Raw genomic sequence first — 14,807 nt, 5'->3', positions numbered from 1 at the left:
CCTAACTGTCCACCCATGAGTGAGTGGATAAAGAAGATGTGATATTTTTATATATGAATATATGTTTAATATATATAATGGAATATTATTCTGTCTTAAAAGAAGAGGGAAATGCTATCATTTCCCAAAACATGGATAAACCTTGAACCTGGACATGCCACCTGAAATAAGCAAAGCACAGAAAGAGAAATACTGCATGATCTCACTTATGTATGAAATCTCAAAAAAACTGAACTCCTGGAAGCAGGTGGCTGCCAGGGGCTGAAAAAGAGGGCAAAATGGGGAGATATTAGAAAAAGGATACAGAGTTTCAGTTATGCCAGATAAGTTCTGGAGATCTAATGTACATGATGATGACTATAGTTAATACTATATTGTGTACTTGAAATTTGCTAATAGAGTGTATCTTAAATAGTCTCACCACATAAAAAATGATAGCTCTGTGAGGTGATGGGTGTTATCTTGTTTGTGGTAATCATTTCACAATGTCTACATGTATCAAAACATCACGTGTACACCATAAATATATATGATTTTAATTTGTCAATTATAGCTCAGTAAAGCAAGGAAAAAAGAGAAAATGGTTGATCAGGAAGTTCTTAGGATGACTGAAGGAGGATTATTCATAGACATGATACTTACCTTAAAAAATGAAAGAAAAAGAGTGTTTTCTACAGTGGTCGGAGGAAATTTAGATGACATTCAACTGTGCGAACCAGACTCGGAGCAATTTTGCTTCTTAAGTGGCTCCCAGGAGTGGTGTTGATGTTATATCAGATGAATTTAGAGTCTGTTTTTTGTTAAGCAGGCCTAGATCTTCCAGAAAACAGTCTGAAATGTTTATCTCTATAAGTTTCTGAATTTTTTTGAAGGGACAGACTATTTCTAATGCAATTTTAAAGAAATCATTTAAACTTCCTCTTTTGTAAAAATCGATGGCAGTGTGGATACTTAATGCAGGCAGTGATCCAAATGTTCTTGACTTTTTGCTAGGATCCAAGAATATGCATAAAATTATCACTTATTCTCAAAGGAGGCAAAAATTTCCTTTGACAGAGGAATGCAGCAACCATAAAAAACTGCCTGACTCAGAAATCCTCGGCTGGATTTCAGAGGTCTGCACTTGGGATGAGTACTAAGCGGGCAGTGAGTGACTCATTCCAGGCAGAGGTCGTCTGGCACTGTGCAAGCTGCACAGAGATGCCCACCACTCCTGGGTACATCTCTCCTCTCAACCCGATCTGGTATGGGTCTAGCCTGTAAGTAAGATGAGGAGAGATGGACCACTAAACAATTAAGTGAGGACTGAAGATTTCCTTTCTTTTTGAGTGGTGGAGTTAAGATAGTTTTGCCTCTTTCTTGGAGAGGAGGAGAGAAATCAGCCAGGAGTGAAGCAACAGTGGTCCTGTCCTGGCTGTCTGGAAACAAGGAAGGGAGTTTTTTGACCAGGTGGTTGGCCTCTCCTGCATCTTCTATGACGTCACCTGGTTTCCTCAGCAACATTCCCTTCATCCTATTTTGATCGTTCCCAGGCCATTTCGTGGACGTTGACTTTTCAGTAGAAAGGGCTAGTCTTCCTGTAGATTTCTTTATACTCTTACAAAAGCAAAAGTTAGTATCTTCATAATAGGAAACTGCCTTCTTTGGAGAAGACTAGTTTAATTCTTAAAACGATTTTATTTGTAACCCTATAAATGACTGAGTTTAGAACTGAATTATTCAGTAAAAGGCATAACTTAAATGGAAACCATTTTTTTTGGCATATTTGTCTTTATATTGAAAAGTTACCTGCAGTTGGGTTAAATCCCTCACCTGTCACTTTTATCATCCTGTTTAGTTTCTTTCCATTTTGCTTGGTCATTATTTCACTAATCCACACATAATTTCATTTTTACAATAGGGCTTTACTGGAAAAGATGGAGCAATGGGACCCAGGGGTCCCCCTGGACCACCGGTAAGAATGGAATGCGTGACACTCGTCTCCCTGTCCTGACCCCCTACCCCAACTCGCTAGGAAAAAACTCAGTAACCTGACCTTTGAGGCATGTTCCATTTGTGCTGTGGACCACACGGTTGAGGGACCTGCTTGTTTTTATTCTCCTAAAACAAAATCGGCTAGAAAAAACAGATGTGTTAAAATAGAGAGTCTTTCTGTTTAATGAAGTTATATTTGAAAAACAGAAAAATATCCCTAACTGGTTAGTGCTCTAGTTCCTTCCATGTGTACATTAAGTGGTGGGTTTTATGATCTTGCTGGTCATTTCCTGTTCTAGAATTATGAGTCTGTAGCTTATGATATTTGAATTTTAAGGATATTAATTACTGAACAGTTTTAAGTCATTCAGAAGATGTAATTCTTACTGAGTAGGTTTTCTAATTAAGATCTTTGGGAAAAATACTGAAGCCAATGACTCTGAAAGAAATATCTGTATACTTGCCTCCGGGTGAGATTGCAATTATGTTGTTGGAGGTAATGGATGCTCTTCATGGCTTCTCGCTAGATATGAATGATTCATGTTTAATATATATGTTCTCAAGTAGAGTTGAAAATGTATAGTAAACTTTCATTTAAAGTATTTACTACAGAGATTAAAATGTATATGATTGATGAATAGAAGATTGTTTTACAGAAATCTGATGATTCCATTTTAAGGAAGTTTTAGCTTTAGAAGATAATGTATTGTCTAGCAATATTATAAACATTTTTACTAAAATATGGCTGTGTGAAAGTCGCTCAGTCATGTCTGAGTCTTTGCCACCCCACAGACTAAACTATGGCTAAAGTTTCTTAAAGTTGTGCTAAAAGGGAGAAATTCTTATGGTTTTGATGGGTTTGAGGGTGCTGATATGATAGAAGAGAATTACGCTTTATTTGAATGCACCAAAGAAAAAGTTAGTTTCTAGGCTGAGCTATGACTTCTTGGAGATGAACTCCACAACATGGTGCTCAGATACCTTCTCAATTTCTTCCCCAAACAAAATTTTCATTCCTGTCTTTTGATGTGTTTTCTATTTTGATAACAGAAATAAATGAAAAGAAATTGCTTTCTGTAAATTCACTTAGTAGCCAATTTACTAGGATCCCAGTCTGTGAATGGTTAAACTGATTGAAAACAGTATATGTATATATTTTTCAAATGATCTCAAGTGTATTTTTCAACTATACACTCCATAAAGATTGAATATGAATTTTCAATATTTTTTTCCTCCATGTTATCTTAAATTTAATTTTATTCTTCCTTAATGTGCTGAAAGCTTTCAAAACCCTCTGTGCTTTGTTAGTTTACTTTACATGGGACTCCTCTTTCATGGTAACCTTTTGTTTTCTCTGCCTGTGTCTTGCAGGGAAGTCCAGGCTCTCCAGGAGTCACAGGACCAAGTGGGAAACCAGGAAAGCCCGGAGATCACGGCAGACCAGTAAGTGGATGGCTTGCATGCCTAGTCATTCCACTGTGAGTGATGAAGAGACTGCAAGACTGTGGCATATTTATGTTATCTCTGCTGTAATACTTTTGAAGCATTTGTTGAAACTATGCTAAACCCATGGATTTAACTCAGTACTAGTTCTAAAATTTTTCTCTCCAAGTTATAACATTCTGGGATGAAAATTGTGGTCATAGGGTTTCTTTAAAAGGAGAATGGGATTATGAGCCAAGACACATATTTCTGCACTGTATAAACACTCAGAGCTGGGTCAGCAGAATCATTCTTTTTATTTAGGAGTGGTATGCAGCTTAAGACAGAAAAACATGATGGTGCATGGCGCCCCCGTGGATGCTCTGCAAGTAACCCTTTGTGAACGTCCTGTGGCCTCTTCTATGGAGGATGCTAGAGCACTAGCCCCAGAATTAAAAGAATTTATCTAATCCATTGTCTTACTTTTTTACACTGCCCTGCTCCAACTCATATCTAGTTTAACTTTCTTTTTATCAGATGTTTTGATTAAAATAATAGTTGAGTTGCTGCTGCTGCTAAGTCGCTTCAGTCGTGTCCGACTCTGTGCGACCCCATAGACGGCAGCCCACCAGGATCCCCCGTCCCTGGGATTCTCCAGGCAGGAACACTGGAGTGGGTTGCCATTTCCCTCTCCAATGCATGAAAGTGAAAAGTGAAAGTGAAGTTGCTCAGTCGTGTCCGACTCCTAGCGACCCCATGGACTGCAGCCCACCAGGCTCCTCTGTCCATGGGATTTTCAGGCAAGAGTACTGGAGTGGGGTGCCAACGCCTTCTCAGGCTCCTCCGTCCATGGGGTTTCCAGGCAAGAGTGCTGGAGTGGGGCGCCATCGCCTTCTCAGGCTCCTCCGTCCATGGGGTTTCCAGGCAAGAGTACTGGGGTGGGCGCCATCGCCTTCTCAGGCTCCTCCATCCATGGGGTTTCCAGGCAAGAGTACTGGAGTGGGCGCCATCGCCTTCTCAGGCTCCTCCGTCCATGGGGTTTCCAGGCAAGAGTACTGGGGTGGGCGCCATCACCTTCTCAGGCTCCTCTGTCCATGGGGTTTCCAGGCAAGAGTACTGGAGTGGGCGCCATCGCCTTCTCAGGCTCCTCTGTCCATGGGGTTTCCAGGCAAGAGTACTGGAGTGGGCGCCATCGCCTTCTCAGGCTCCTCTGTCCATGGGGTTTCCAGGCAAGAGTACTGGAGTGGGCGCCATCGCCTTCTCCAACAGTGGAGCTGGTATAATGCATATCTTCTATTTGCAAATTTAGAAATCCAAAACTGAATGCTTCCCAGGTGGCGCTAGTAGTAAAGACTCTGCCTGCCAATGCAAGAGACAGGAGTTTGATCCCTGGGTCGGGGAGATCCCCTAGAGTAGGAAATGGCAATCCCTTCCAGTTTTCTTGGCTGGAAAATTCTATGGACAGAGGAGCCTGGTGGGCTACAGTCCATGGGGTCGTAAAGAGTCAGGCAAGACTGAGCGACTGAGCACATATTTGTAATGACTGTTGGGCTCCATATTCTTCCTTACAAGCTCTTCCCTATTGATGTCTATGAAGAATAAATTTATTTTAAGCAGTTTTTTGAGTAGAATTCTGAAATATAAAAATTTATTTCAGAGATCATGAAGTCCGATATTAGTAATGACACACCTATCAGAGCTGTTCTCTGAATGGAACTTCTCTCAAGTATTGTCCAAGTTAAAAAAAAAAAGTATAAACCCAAGTATAAACCCAAGTTAAAAAAGTTTAAACTCCGGGAGTTGGTGATGGACAGGGAGGCCTGGTGTGCTGCTATTCATTGGGTCGAAAAGAGTCGGACACGACTGAGCGACTGAACTGAACTGAACTGAACTTAGGGTAGAATCTTTATGTGCCATGGTGCTCCTTCTACGTTTACATAAAATTAAGCAAGCAGCATAATGATGAAAGGCCTCCTGATATGCCTCATACTCTGTGTATACTCTAGCATGACTTTATTACTCTCTTTTCATTAATGAATCATGGCAGAAACTTCACAAGAGCGGTTAAAAGTGCATGGAACTTTTCAACCCATTCAGAATTCTATTTCTTTTTATGATGACCAAAAATAGAGTTTAACATAAGAATATCACTGATGTAATTGATGGCTTCAGCTAGAAACCTGAAAGAAATTTCTACTTCCTTTACTTGAAATGAGATCTCAAGATACTGGCAATAAAGATGAGTTCTAAATGGTACATACTAGACCAATCTCAGAAAGGCAGTAAATTAAAACAAAACAAAACAACAAATGGGAACAAAGTAGCAGTTAATGCAAAAAAGATTCCCTGAAATTTACAAAAGGCTCCAAGCTAAATAATGTTTCCATGGGAGTCCAGTACTTTTGGTAAGGGGAGAGTCAAGCTCTAGTTTTTCTTATAAGTACAATTTGGTGACATTTATCTGGATGTTATCTACCCCATTTCCTTCCTTTAACCATCCTTTTAAGGTGGTAAATTGCCCCTCCTTTTCTTCTGTTTTCTATTTGCGTTTAGTTTCTAAAACCAAAACTAGCAGTTCCATGTTATAAAGGTCTTAGCAGGGAACTTAGCTCAGTCACTGTTAACTTGTCATTAGTGCTTGTATGCAGAGTTGTCTTCCTGTTAACGTACAATACCTGATGTTGTATAGTGGATGTTTCCAAGAACTGCTGATGGAATATTTTTATTCCTTTACTCAACACCCTTTGGTTTGGTGCCTAACTGTGCTAGCTGGCATTCTAGGGTCTGGATAAAACCATAAATAGGGCAAAGTCCTTGCCCTCATGGAGATCCTAATGGGGGATATAGACCAAAAATGTAAATACATAATATAGTTTCTGGTGATGATGAGTGATATGAAAAAAAGAGACATGGAGTAAGGGGTTAGGGGCTCATTATGGTGGTGTGAACGGGCTATTTCAGATGCAGCGGTCAGGGAGCCTGTCCGAGCAGGTGCAGTGAGGCTGGGAGCATCTGTGGGAACGTTATTTCAGGTGTGGGGAAAGATGAACAAAGGCTGAGGGAGGTGAGTGTGGCACGTGGGTGGAACAGCGGAGAGATCCGAGCACCTGAAGTGAAGGAAGTGAGGAGAGGCGACGTCAGTACCCGGGCAGAGGCCATCACGTGGTCTATCCAGCCCACACTTATTCTAAGTGTGATAAGAAGCCTTTGGAGCCAAGAGTGACATGGGCTGATTTTCCTCTTAAAAGCAACACTCTGGCTTCTCTGTGGAGAACAGACTTGAAAGGGGCAAAAATGGGAGAAAGGAAGACAAGTTGGATGGAAGTTGAGGAGTTGAGGCAAAAGTCTTGGAGACGGTAAGATGCAGTTTGGGATGTTATCTGAACATTAGATTTGTCAGTGGTGTGGGTATTCCTTTCAGGGGGTAGCCTGGAGATACACAGAAAGACAAAAACATCTTCCACTAGAAGGAAGACTTTTCCCAAGATGTTCTCGTGGCCAGTGAGAGGCCTGACAGAACAGGAAAGGGGGCGGCAGAGGACGAGATGGTTGGATGGCATCACTGACTCAACGGACGTGAATTTGAGCAACCTCCGGGAGATACTGAAGGACAGGGTAGCCTGGTGTTCTGCAGTCCACGGGGTCGCAGAGACTTGGACACAACTTAGCAACTGAACAACAACAACAAATTCTGTAGTTCTGTTTGGATGTGGGACCACCATTTGGATTAAGTTCTTTAATAAGTGAGGCATGTAGCCCTTTCATATTCAGTGCACAAAATCACTAGAAGAAGTTGTTTAGTTAGAGATGCATGTTTAGTTAGGGAATTGATGGAAGGTCTTACTATTACAAGGTCTGGGTTCTTACTAGAACTGAACCAAGATTAACCTACAATAACCAGTTGAGCTCCCCAGCCATCGTGACATGAAAAAAGGGTAGAATGGTAGCAAGGGCAATGTGACATGTATTTCAGTTCCAGATCTCTATTGTGACTGGGCATCATAAAATGCAGATGCAATACATAACTTCTGAACATGATCATAAAATTCACATCTCAGCACTATTTTGGAGGACACGTGCTTCTGAGAGAGGGGGGGAGAGAGAGAGAGAGAGAGAGAGAGAGAGAGGGAGACAGATTAGATTCCTTTTTACAGACAAACAAAAAGTGAGTAACTTCAATGTGAACACGATGTGTGATTTTGCTACTTTGTTGGAAAGTAGACCTTGCTGTCTTTCATCATGTCCATTCATAAGTCATTTTAGACCGTGTTTGTCAGTTTGTAATATTTGAAATTCCTCTATTTCAGGGTCCATCAGGACTGAAAGGAGAGAAAGGCGACAGAGTATGTATTTCTTAAAATTTGACTCACAAGTTTATTTTGTGTGTTAAACATTGAACTCTGGAACTATGAAAATAATATGCTGATCGTACTTGCTGATTTAATTCACTAGGGAGACATCGCTTCCCAGAACATGATGCGAGCAGTTGCAAGACAAGTCTGTGAACAATTGATAAGTGGTAAAATTTCTTTTCCTTTGAATATATGAGTGTTTAAGTTAATTGCAGGAAAATGCAGAGTATTTTCTAAGATACATACTTTCTAAGATAAATGTTTCTATTTCATTTTCACAACCTCTTTTTATACATTGTCAGATTTGTATCCTGTTAGATAAAGCTGATGATATTTTAATGATTGTCATCAAGATAAAACAGTAACCCAAGGTAAAATCATAGCCAGTTATCCTTATATTCAGTCTAATACAAAATCACATTTTAAAAGGACCTTTCAGTTTCAGCATTAGTATTTTTTACTGGGTTTCCATTGAAGCAGCAATCATTGCATCTTTTAAGTTATGACGTTTGAGTTTTACTAACTCTTAAGGAAGGAGGACCGTGGACCGTGGAGATTAATTTGATCCTGAAAAGTCCATGTTGATGGGGAACTTTTTATTGCCTCCTTTTGATTCACGGACTCTTTCTCCTTATTCGATGAAATTTATTAAGTGATAAGGCCCAGTGCCTGCAAACTGAGTGTGACCTCCAACTCAAGGCCCCCTTTTCAGAAGTTTTAGGCCAGCTTTCTCCCAGGGCGGTTCCGAGGAGCACCTGCTTTAGAATCACTGATGCTGCATGTGAGAAATGAGTTCCTTGGTCACCCTAAATCTGGTGAATCACTCTTTGGAGATGAGACCCAGAAATTTGTAGTGTTTGAAATAACTCACAGGTGATTTCAGTTTACACTAAAGCCTGATTATCACTGCTGTAGGCACACACACACAAATGCTGTCACTTATTAATTTTAAAAAAGGTTCTCTTTTGAGTGACATCATCAGGGCAAAACCTTGGGGCTTCATATCAGACCCACGTTAAACTTTCACAAGTCTTTTATGTTTAGAGTAATGCTGATGGCTTACTAGACAGTTTTTGGTGTTCTTATCAGGGATCATTTTGTCTGGGATGACTGGAGTGTTTTATTTTAGGGTTGGGATTCTAATTAAAATGTTTGCCGGAGCGGGCAGGAACAGAGATGAATGTCACTAAGTACTAAGAGAAATCTGTTTCATGTCCTCATCCCCTCCTTTCTGGGTTTCTGACTAATAAGTCTTATTTTAATTTTTAGGTCAGATGAACAGATTCAATCAGATGCTGAACCAGATTCCAAATGATTACCACTCTAGTCGCAACCAGCCAGGCCCTCCAGGCCCCCCAGGCCCCCCCGGCAGCGCAGGAGCCAGAGGAGAACCAGGACCTGGGGGGCGGCCCGGCTTCCCAGGCACACCAGGGATGCAGGGGCCCCAGGGGGAACGAGGTAGGCAACAAGGAAGGAATCTGGAAGTGTAGAAGCTGGGTCGAAAAGCGCGTGGAAGGCTGAGCTTGGCAATCAACGCTGGTCTTGTTTGGACAGCCCCAGAAGAGTCACGCATCCCTGAACCTGTTTTTCTTTCTAGGCAGCTTCAGGCTATAGAGATCCTTATCTTAGAACACAGGAAGATTTTGTCAGGAGATCTCGGTCAAGACAATGCCGTTTTCTGATTGTTGTTGTTAGCGAGCAAAATTGTTTCTTGGCAAAGGGAATCAGGCGCTAAAACCTTATTAATTGTTTTGACTGGCAAGAGCTGGGCAGCAACTGAATGTAAGCAGCCTTACGATTTTAGATCCAAATTCTTCTGGTTCCTTTACTCAGGGTCTGGAACTGGTCTTATGTGTTTATTTGGCTTTAATTTCATGGTAGATAAGTATAATTGAAGGAGAAGAAGAAAAACAAGATTATCTGATTCCAGATGTTTCAGCATGCTGGGGACTGACTTTGTGAAAGTAGTGGTTAACAATTTGGGGAAAACCTAGATGTTTCTATAATTCTGATGGTTTAGCTGCCATCCTCATAGGGTTACTGAAGCTAAGGTACCTTTGAGATGTCTTCAGTGGGTTCTAATTCTTTATTCAAGATTTCTGTTCTTAATTACTGTTTCTAAAATAATATATTCGACATATTTGTTTTCTTCAAATAATTTTTCCCCTGAGTTGTAGCCAGATTTGTTTCTTGGCCATGAATCTGGAATTACCCAAATGTCTAGAAAGAATTTTGGCTTAAAAAGTGGACTTCTGTGAAAAATTGGGTTCTGCTTTTACTAAGGGAAATGAATTACTTGAATCAAATATTATCGTTCCGATGAAACCTACATTTTTCCCAGATAATTTTCCCTCTGTGTTTTACCATTTTGTCCTTGCTTAGGTTTGCCGGGAGAGAAAGGTGAAAGGGGTATTGGATCTCCAGGACCTCGAGGGCTGCCTGGCCCCCCAGGTAGGTTTTGCTGGTACATCAAACAAGAGAACATGTAAGGACTGAGAGAGCACACAACCCTCCTCAGAGGCACAAACTCATCCTGTGAGCTTCAGGCAGGCTGATCATCATGGTATATATTTGAGCAAGAAGTTCCTCTTGATCCTGCTCATTTTTATGTTTTGTTTAAAAAAAAGTTTCAGCACATTCTATTTAAGATTTACTGTAACTTTAATACATTAGGGTCTGAGTTTTAGTGACAGAGGGATGCTGTTTTCTTTTTATGGGATTCCTATTTTGTTTTTTTCCTACTTGTTTTGTTTGGCCTCACAGCTGTTAAGGATGGTGTCATTTCCTGTTCCTTCCGCTGTTCTTCAAGATGCTAATAGACTAATAGACTATTGCTAATGGACTGAGGAAATATATCCTCGTTGGAAATCCTGACATATCCAAGATTTCATTCACAGGCTTTTTATTGATGTTTTGGAAGGAAAGAATAGTTGTTCTATGCATTTTGTTTACTAGATTGAGAATGAATTGTTTTCTTCACTATAAGGTCCATGAGACCCTTGCAACCATGGTCAGCCCTGGAGGTTAAATCTTTACATTTGTGTTAACCAGGAGTAGGTATCAGTAGATTCAGAAATAACATTGCTTCATACTGGTGATTTCTAAGGAAATATTTTCTTACTATATGCTAGAGAATCAGCTGGTCTTGAAGTAGTGGAGGTGCCAAAGTATTGCTGACTGCCTTAGGAGACGCATTTAACAAGAGGGGCAATACTTGTCTTAAACCCACAACAGGTCCACAAGGAGAATCGAGGACGGGTCCACCAGGGTCCACAGGTTCCAGAGGTCCTCCAGGTCCCCCTGGTCGTCCTGGAAACTCAGGTATCCGAGGCCCCCCGGGTCCTCCTGGATACTGTGACTCATCCCAGTGTGCCAGCATCCCATACAATGGACAAGGCTATCCAGGTATGTTGTTGCCATTATAAGGACCCAAATTCAACTGAATTAAAAAAACCTGTATGGAAATAAAGTTCCCTAGGATTGAAGGAAAGTTGATTTTAGGATTTCTTGAAGATAGAACCTCTTTCAGTTGTGTGTTTTGATTATATAGTAATAGTCTCTCTCAAAAGAATCAATGTTAATTTTAATGACATTATTTCACTGATAGAAGTTGAATATTTTCTCCTTCTTTCTATACTTCTGCATTTATCAAATCACAACATAAACTTTTCTGTTTCTCCTGATAGTTCAAAGAATGTTATTGAATTTTTTTTTTTTTTTTTTGCCTAAAAAAACCCTGTAGAATGCTAAGAATATATATAAAATTTGTTTTGGGAATCTAATGTGTAGGCAGACTATTTGATAACATAGTGGAGGCAACTGAAAATATTTCACTATTTCGCTTTGTCCATGAATTAGTATTTTATAAACTCTGGAACCTAATTTTTCAAGAGTTGGTCACGAAATTCTAATATTTGACAATTTGACAATTACAGGAGGCAGAAGTCTCTTAAGCCTGAATTCGGGGACTATGGGGACAGAGGCAGTATGCTGATTTAGAGATTAAAAAATTAATGCTGTGGGCAGTGGTCAGCAGTGACCTTTTTCATCAGTGCACCCTCAAGCATCTTGCAAGTTTTAAAAATGATATGCTGTTTGATATGGTTGGCTACTAGCAAGTACTGCATGAGTAGTTGAATATCTAAATATCTATATATCTATATATTTATGTGCATACTTATATATGACCAAAAAGAATCATGAATCTTAAGTTTCTTATGCAAACCATTCACAAAATTGTAATTTCATTCTTTATCAAAGAAATTTTAATTACCTCTGCCTTCTGGTATGTATGAGTAACTTGAAATATATGGATATATACATATATAATTTAACCATTACATACTTAAATGAATGTGTATAGATATTTTTTTTTTGCATAGTAATTCAACTTTTAAAAACTATCATCTTTGACCTGTTTCAGGTTCCGGCTAACAAATTTTCTAAGTCGCCAGTGCTGCTTACAGTTTGAATACATGAAAATCCTGTTTCTGAGATGTTTGCGCACGTGCTTATTAGAAAATGAGTCTGTATGGAAATCTCACCACAGATCTGGTTAACGAACCGGGTGGACATCATAAAGGAGGGTGGAGACTCTTTATACTAACTTGAATGAGACAAAAGCAGTGGTGTTAGTTTATAAGCCTGATGCATTTCAGTAATAATGTAGAAAAATATTATTTAAAAAAAAAGTTCAAACACAGCTCATGAGGCGCCTCGGTTGTGAAAGAGGCGCATAATAAAACTACTAACCGCGGAGATGATGCCATTTCGGGAAAAACAATTAACCTGGTTAAAGAGAAGTACCTTATGTAAATAATAAACTAATTATGGCTTGTAAATGATTTGTATGTGATACTGTCCACTAAAATCACTTAACAATTCTACAATCAGCTTCTGCCTGCCGCTTGCTCTCTGCCAGAATAACATCGAATTAGAATCTCCTCATCTCTTGCTTGTTAGCGATGTCTGATTATCTTATGTACATGTACTCTCATTTGGGTTTTTGTAATCATCCTTTTCAAACCAAAATTTTAGAATCCCTTTTTTTCTTCCTGTTTTGCTGTCGTCACGGGTGATCCTCACCCACCAGTTGTAACTCAGGCTGTGGGCCAGACAGCCACAGAAAACGTCGTGTACTGTATATTACTTGGTGATAATTGATTTTCACCTCCAGAGTTCAGTTTTAAGGAGCTAATATAACTTCCCCATCACTTGCTCATCTTTCCCAGTGGTTCTCTGAACTGAGGAATTTGAAGTCATGAAGTTACTTGGGGATTTGCAAAAAAATCCTACCTGGGTTGGTTGACAGTTTTCTTTGGCCCAGTTGCTGACCCTTTCCAGGTGTTTGTGCAATGATTGTATTTACTGCTGGACCTCTGAAGGTTACAAACAAGTGCCATTTCAGATCACCAAATTCTCTCTGCAAATGGAATCAGAACGTTGTAATTTCTCTGCCTTTATAGTCATGAGATTAAGACTGAAGTGCAGTCCCCTCGGGTGATGGTTTAGCTTTTGGTGTGTGTGTATTCTTCCAAATCATGCCATAACTGTAATGTTGAATCGGACAGAGCCCTACGTGCCCGAGGGCGGGCACGAGCCCTTCATCGTGCCGGTGGAGCCCGAGCGGACAGCGGACGAGTACGAGGACTACGGCGCCGACGAGCCCGCAGGCGAGCATCCTCCCCACGCGCGCTGGCGGCGCGCCCTGCCCCACCGCCCCCGGCAGTGACCCTGACCCCGCGCGCTTGCGCAGCGCGGCCGGGCTGCGGGGAGGTGTTCGGATTCCCATTTACAGGTCAGACGGAGCAGTGGACGTCTTACCTGCCACGTTTCTTCCGGCGTTGCTTCATCGGAGAGTACCCTTTTTGACTGTTAGCGAACCTTGTTCCTGCAGGAAGCCTAGCTCGCTGCCCGCGCAGTCTGTAGAAGTCTTTTACCTTTGCCCTTGAAGTTGCTTGCAAGATCCTTTGTTCACAAAAGCTGCGGGGAGAGAACGTGCCTTGTGCCTTCATTAGGTAGCTCAGCAGGCAGCCTCAGTGAAACTCTTAAGCAGTTAAGTCCTGGAACCCAGAGCGATGGTGTATTTCGAGAAGGCAGTTTATCTTTTACAATACTTACCTACAATTCAGTTACACACCCATCCAAGCAGTTTCCCTCGTAAAACCAAAAAAGAGGGAAAAGTCACTCCATTGCAACTGTTTATCTTCCTCTTCTATTCTCTGTCGTACATTAGGGCATAGAATGCTCTTATACATCTCTTTTTAAAAACCACAAACCTTAAGCCATGTAGCTGAAGTTGTTGTATCAACTGGACACAGTTCCATATTGCCTTAAACCTCCTTGTTTTAGACACGCTAACATTTATGCCAAATTGCAGATTATTCTGCAGAGATGGAATTGCATGTTTGTGTTGTATATTTAGTATGAACTTTTTTTTTTCCAGAACATAATGTTTCTTAGTTATCAAAAGCAGTTGGAAAATGTTTGCAAGACTATGAACATAGAATTGCTGCTTTTATATTTTAACTGCAGATTGTGAATTTCACTGCCTTATATTATTTATTTCTGAAACAAAAGAGGCATTTTTCAATAAAACTACTGAAAATTTGACATGGTATGTTTTTTCTTTAATGTCCTTTGGGATTATTCAGGCCATTGTTACAACAAACAAGTTCATATCCTTGGATACGGTTACAAAGCTTGTTACTATTAAATTATGGTAAATAATGTTAGATTTTTAATGATATGGTGAAGTCATAGAAAGTAGTGAGAGAGCCTTTAAAGGCCCAGTAGATTCCAAAGGCTTTATTAGGAATGTAGAGGATATGTGGGTTGGTGGAAAAACAACTAAGTATCCTAGGAGACCCCAAACAACCAAACAGCCTTTAACAAGTCACATGATTTCACATGCACTTAACTCACTCTCCTATACCATACTTTACCCAGTAGCATGTTTAACTACAAAAAGAGTAATTCCTTAGTGATACCTTCTTTTGCCTATTTTATGAATACAATAACATCATTTTAAATACCAAAGAAAACAATGTTCATTTGAAA

At 40.3% G+C, this 14,807-nt stretch overlaps 1 protein-coding gene across 4 annotated transcripts in view; it reads left to right on the top strand.

Annotated features, from left to right (window-relative positions):
• The window catches only part of COL12A1 (collagen type XII alpha 1 chain), a 115,137-nt gene extending 100,777 nt beyond the window's left edge, over nt 1–14,360 (top strand). For 2 of the 4 annotated variants that reach the window (XM_059889595.1, XM_059889593.1), the window contains 8 exons: nt 1,901–1,954; nt 3,346–3,417; nt 7,704–7,739; nt 7,849–7,915; nt 9,018–9,206; nt 10,131–10,199; nt 10,983–11,153; nt 13,319–14,360. In XM_059889595.1, coding sequence (XP_059745578.1) covers nt 1,901–1,954; nt 3,346–3,417; nt 7,704–7,739; nt 7,849–7,915; nt 9,018–9,206; nt 10,131–10,199; nt 10,983–11,153; nt 13,319–13,479 — 819 coding nt within the window. In that variant the 3' untranslated portion in view covers nt 13,480–14,360. 4 annotated transcript variants of the gene reach the window in all.
• The last annotated feature ends 447 nt before the right edge of the window (nt 14,361–14,807 follow it).

The sequence above is a fragment of the Bos taurus genome, chromosome 9 (genome assembly GCF_002263795.3).
Source record: "Bos taurus isolate L1 Dominette 01449 registration number 42190680 breed Hereford chromosome 9, ARS-UCD2.0, whole genome shotgun sequence".
In the NCBI taxonomy this organism is placed as follows: domain Eukaryota; kingdom Metazoa; phylum Chordata; class Mammalia; order Artiodactyla; family Bovidae; genus Bos; species Bos taurus.
Note: the sequence above shows the minus strand (reverse complement) of the source record. Positions and strands in the feature narration are given on the sequence as shown.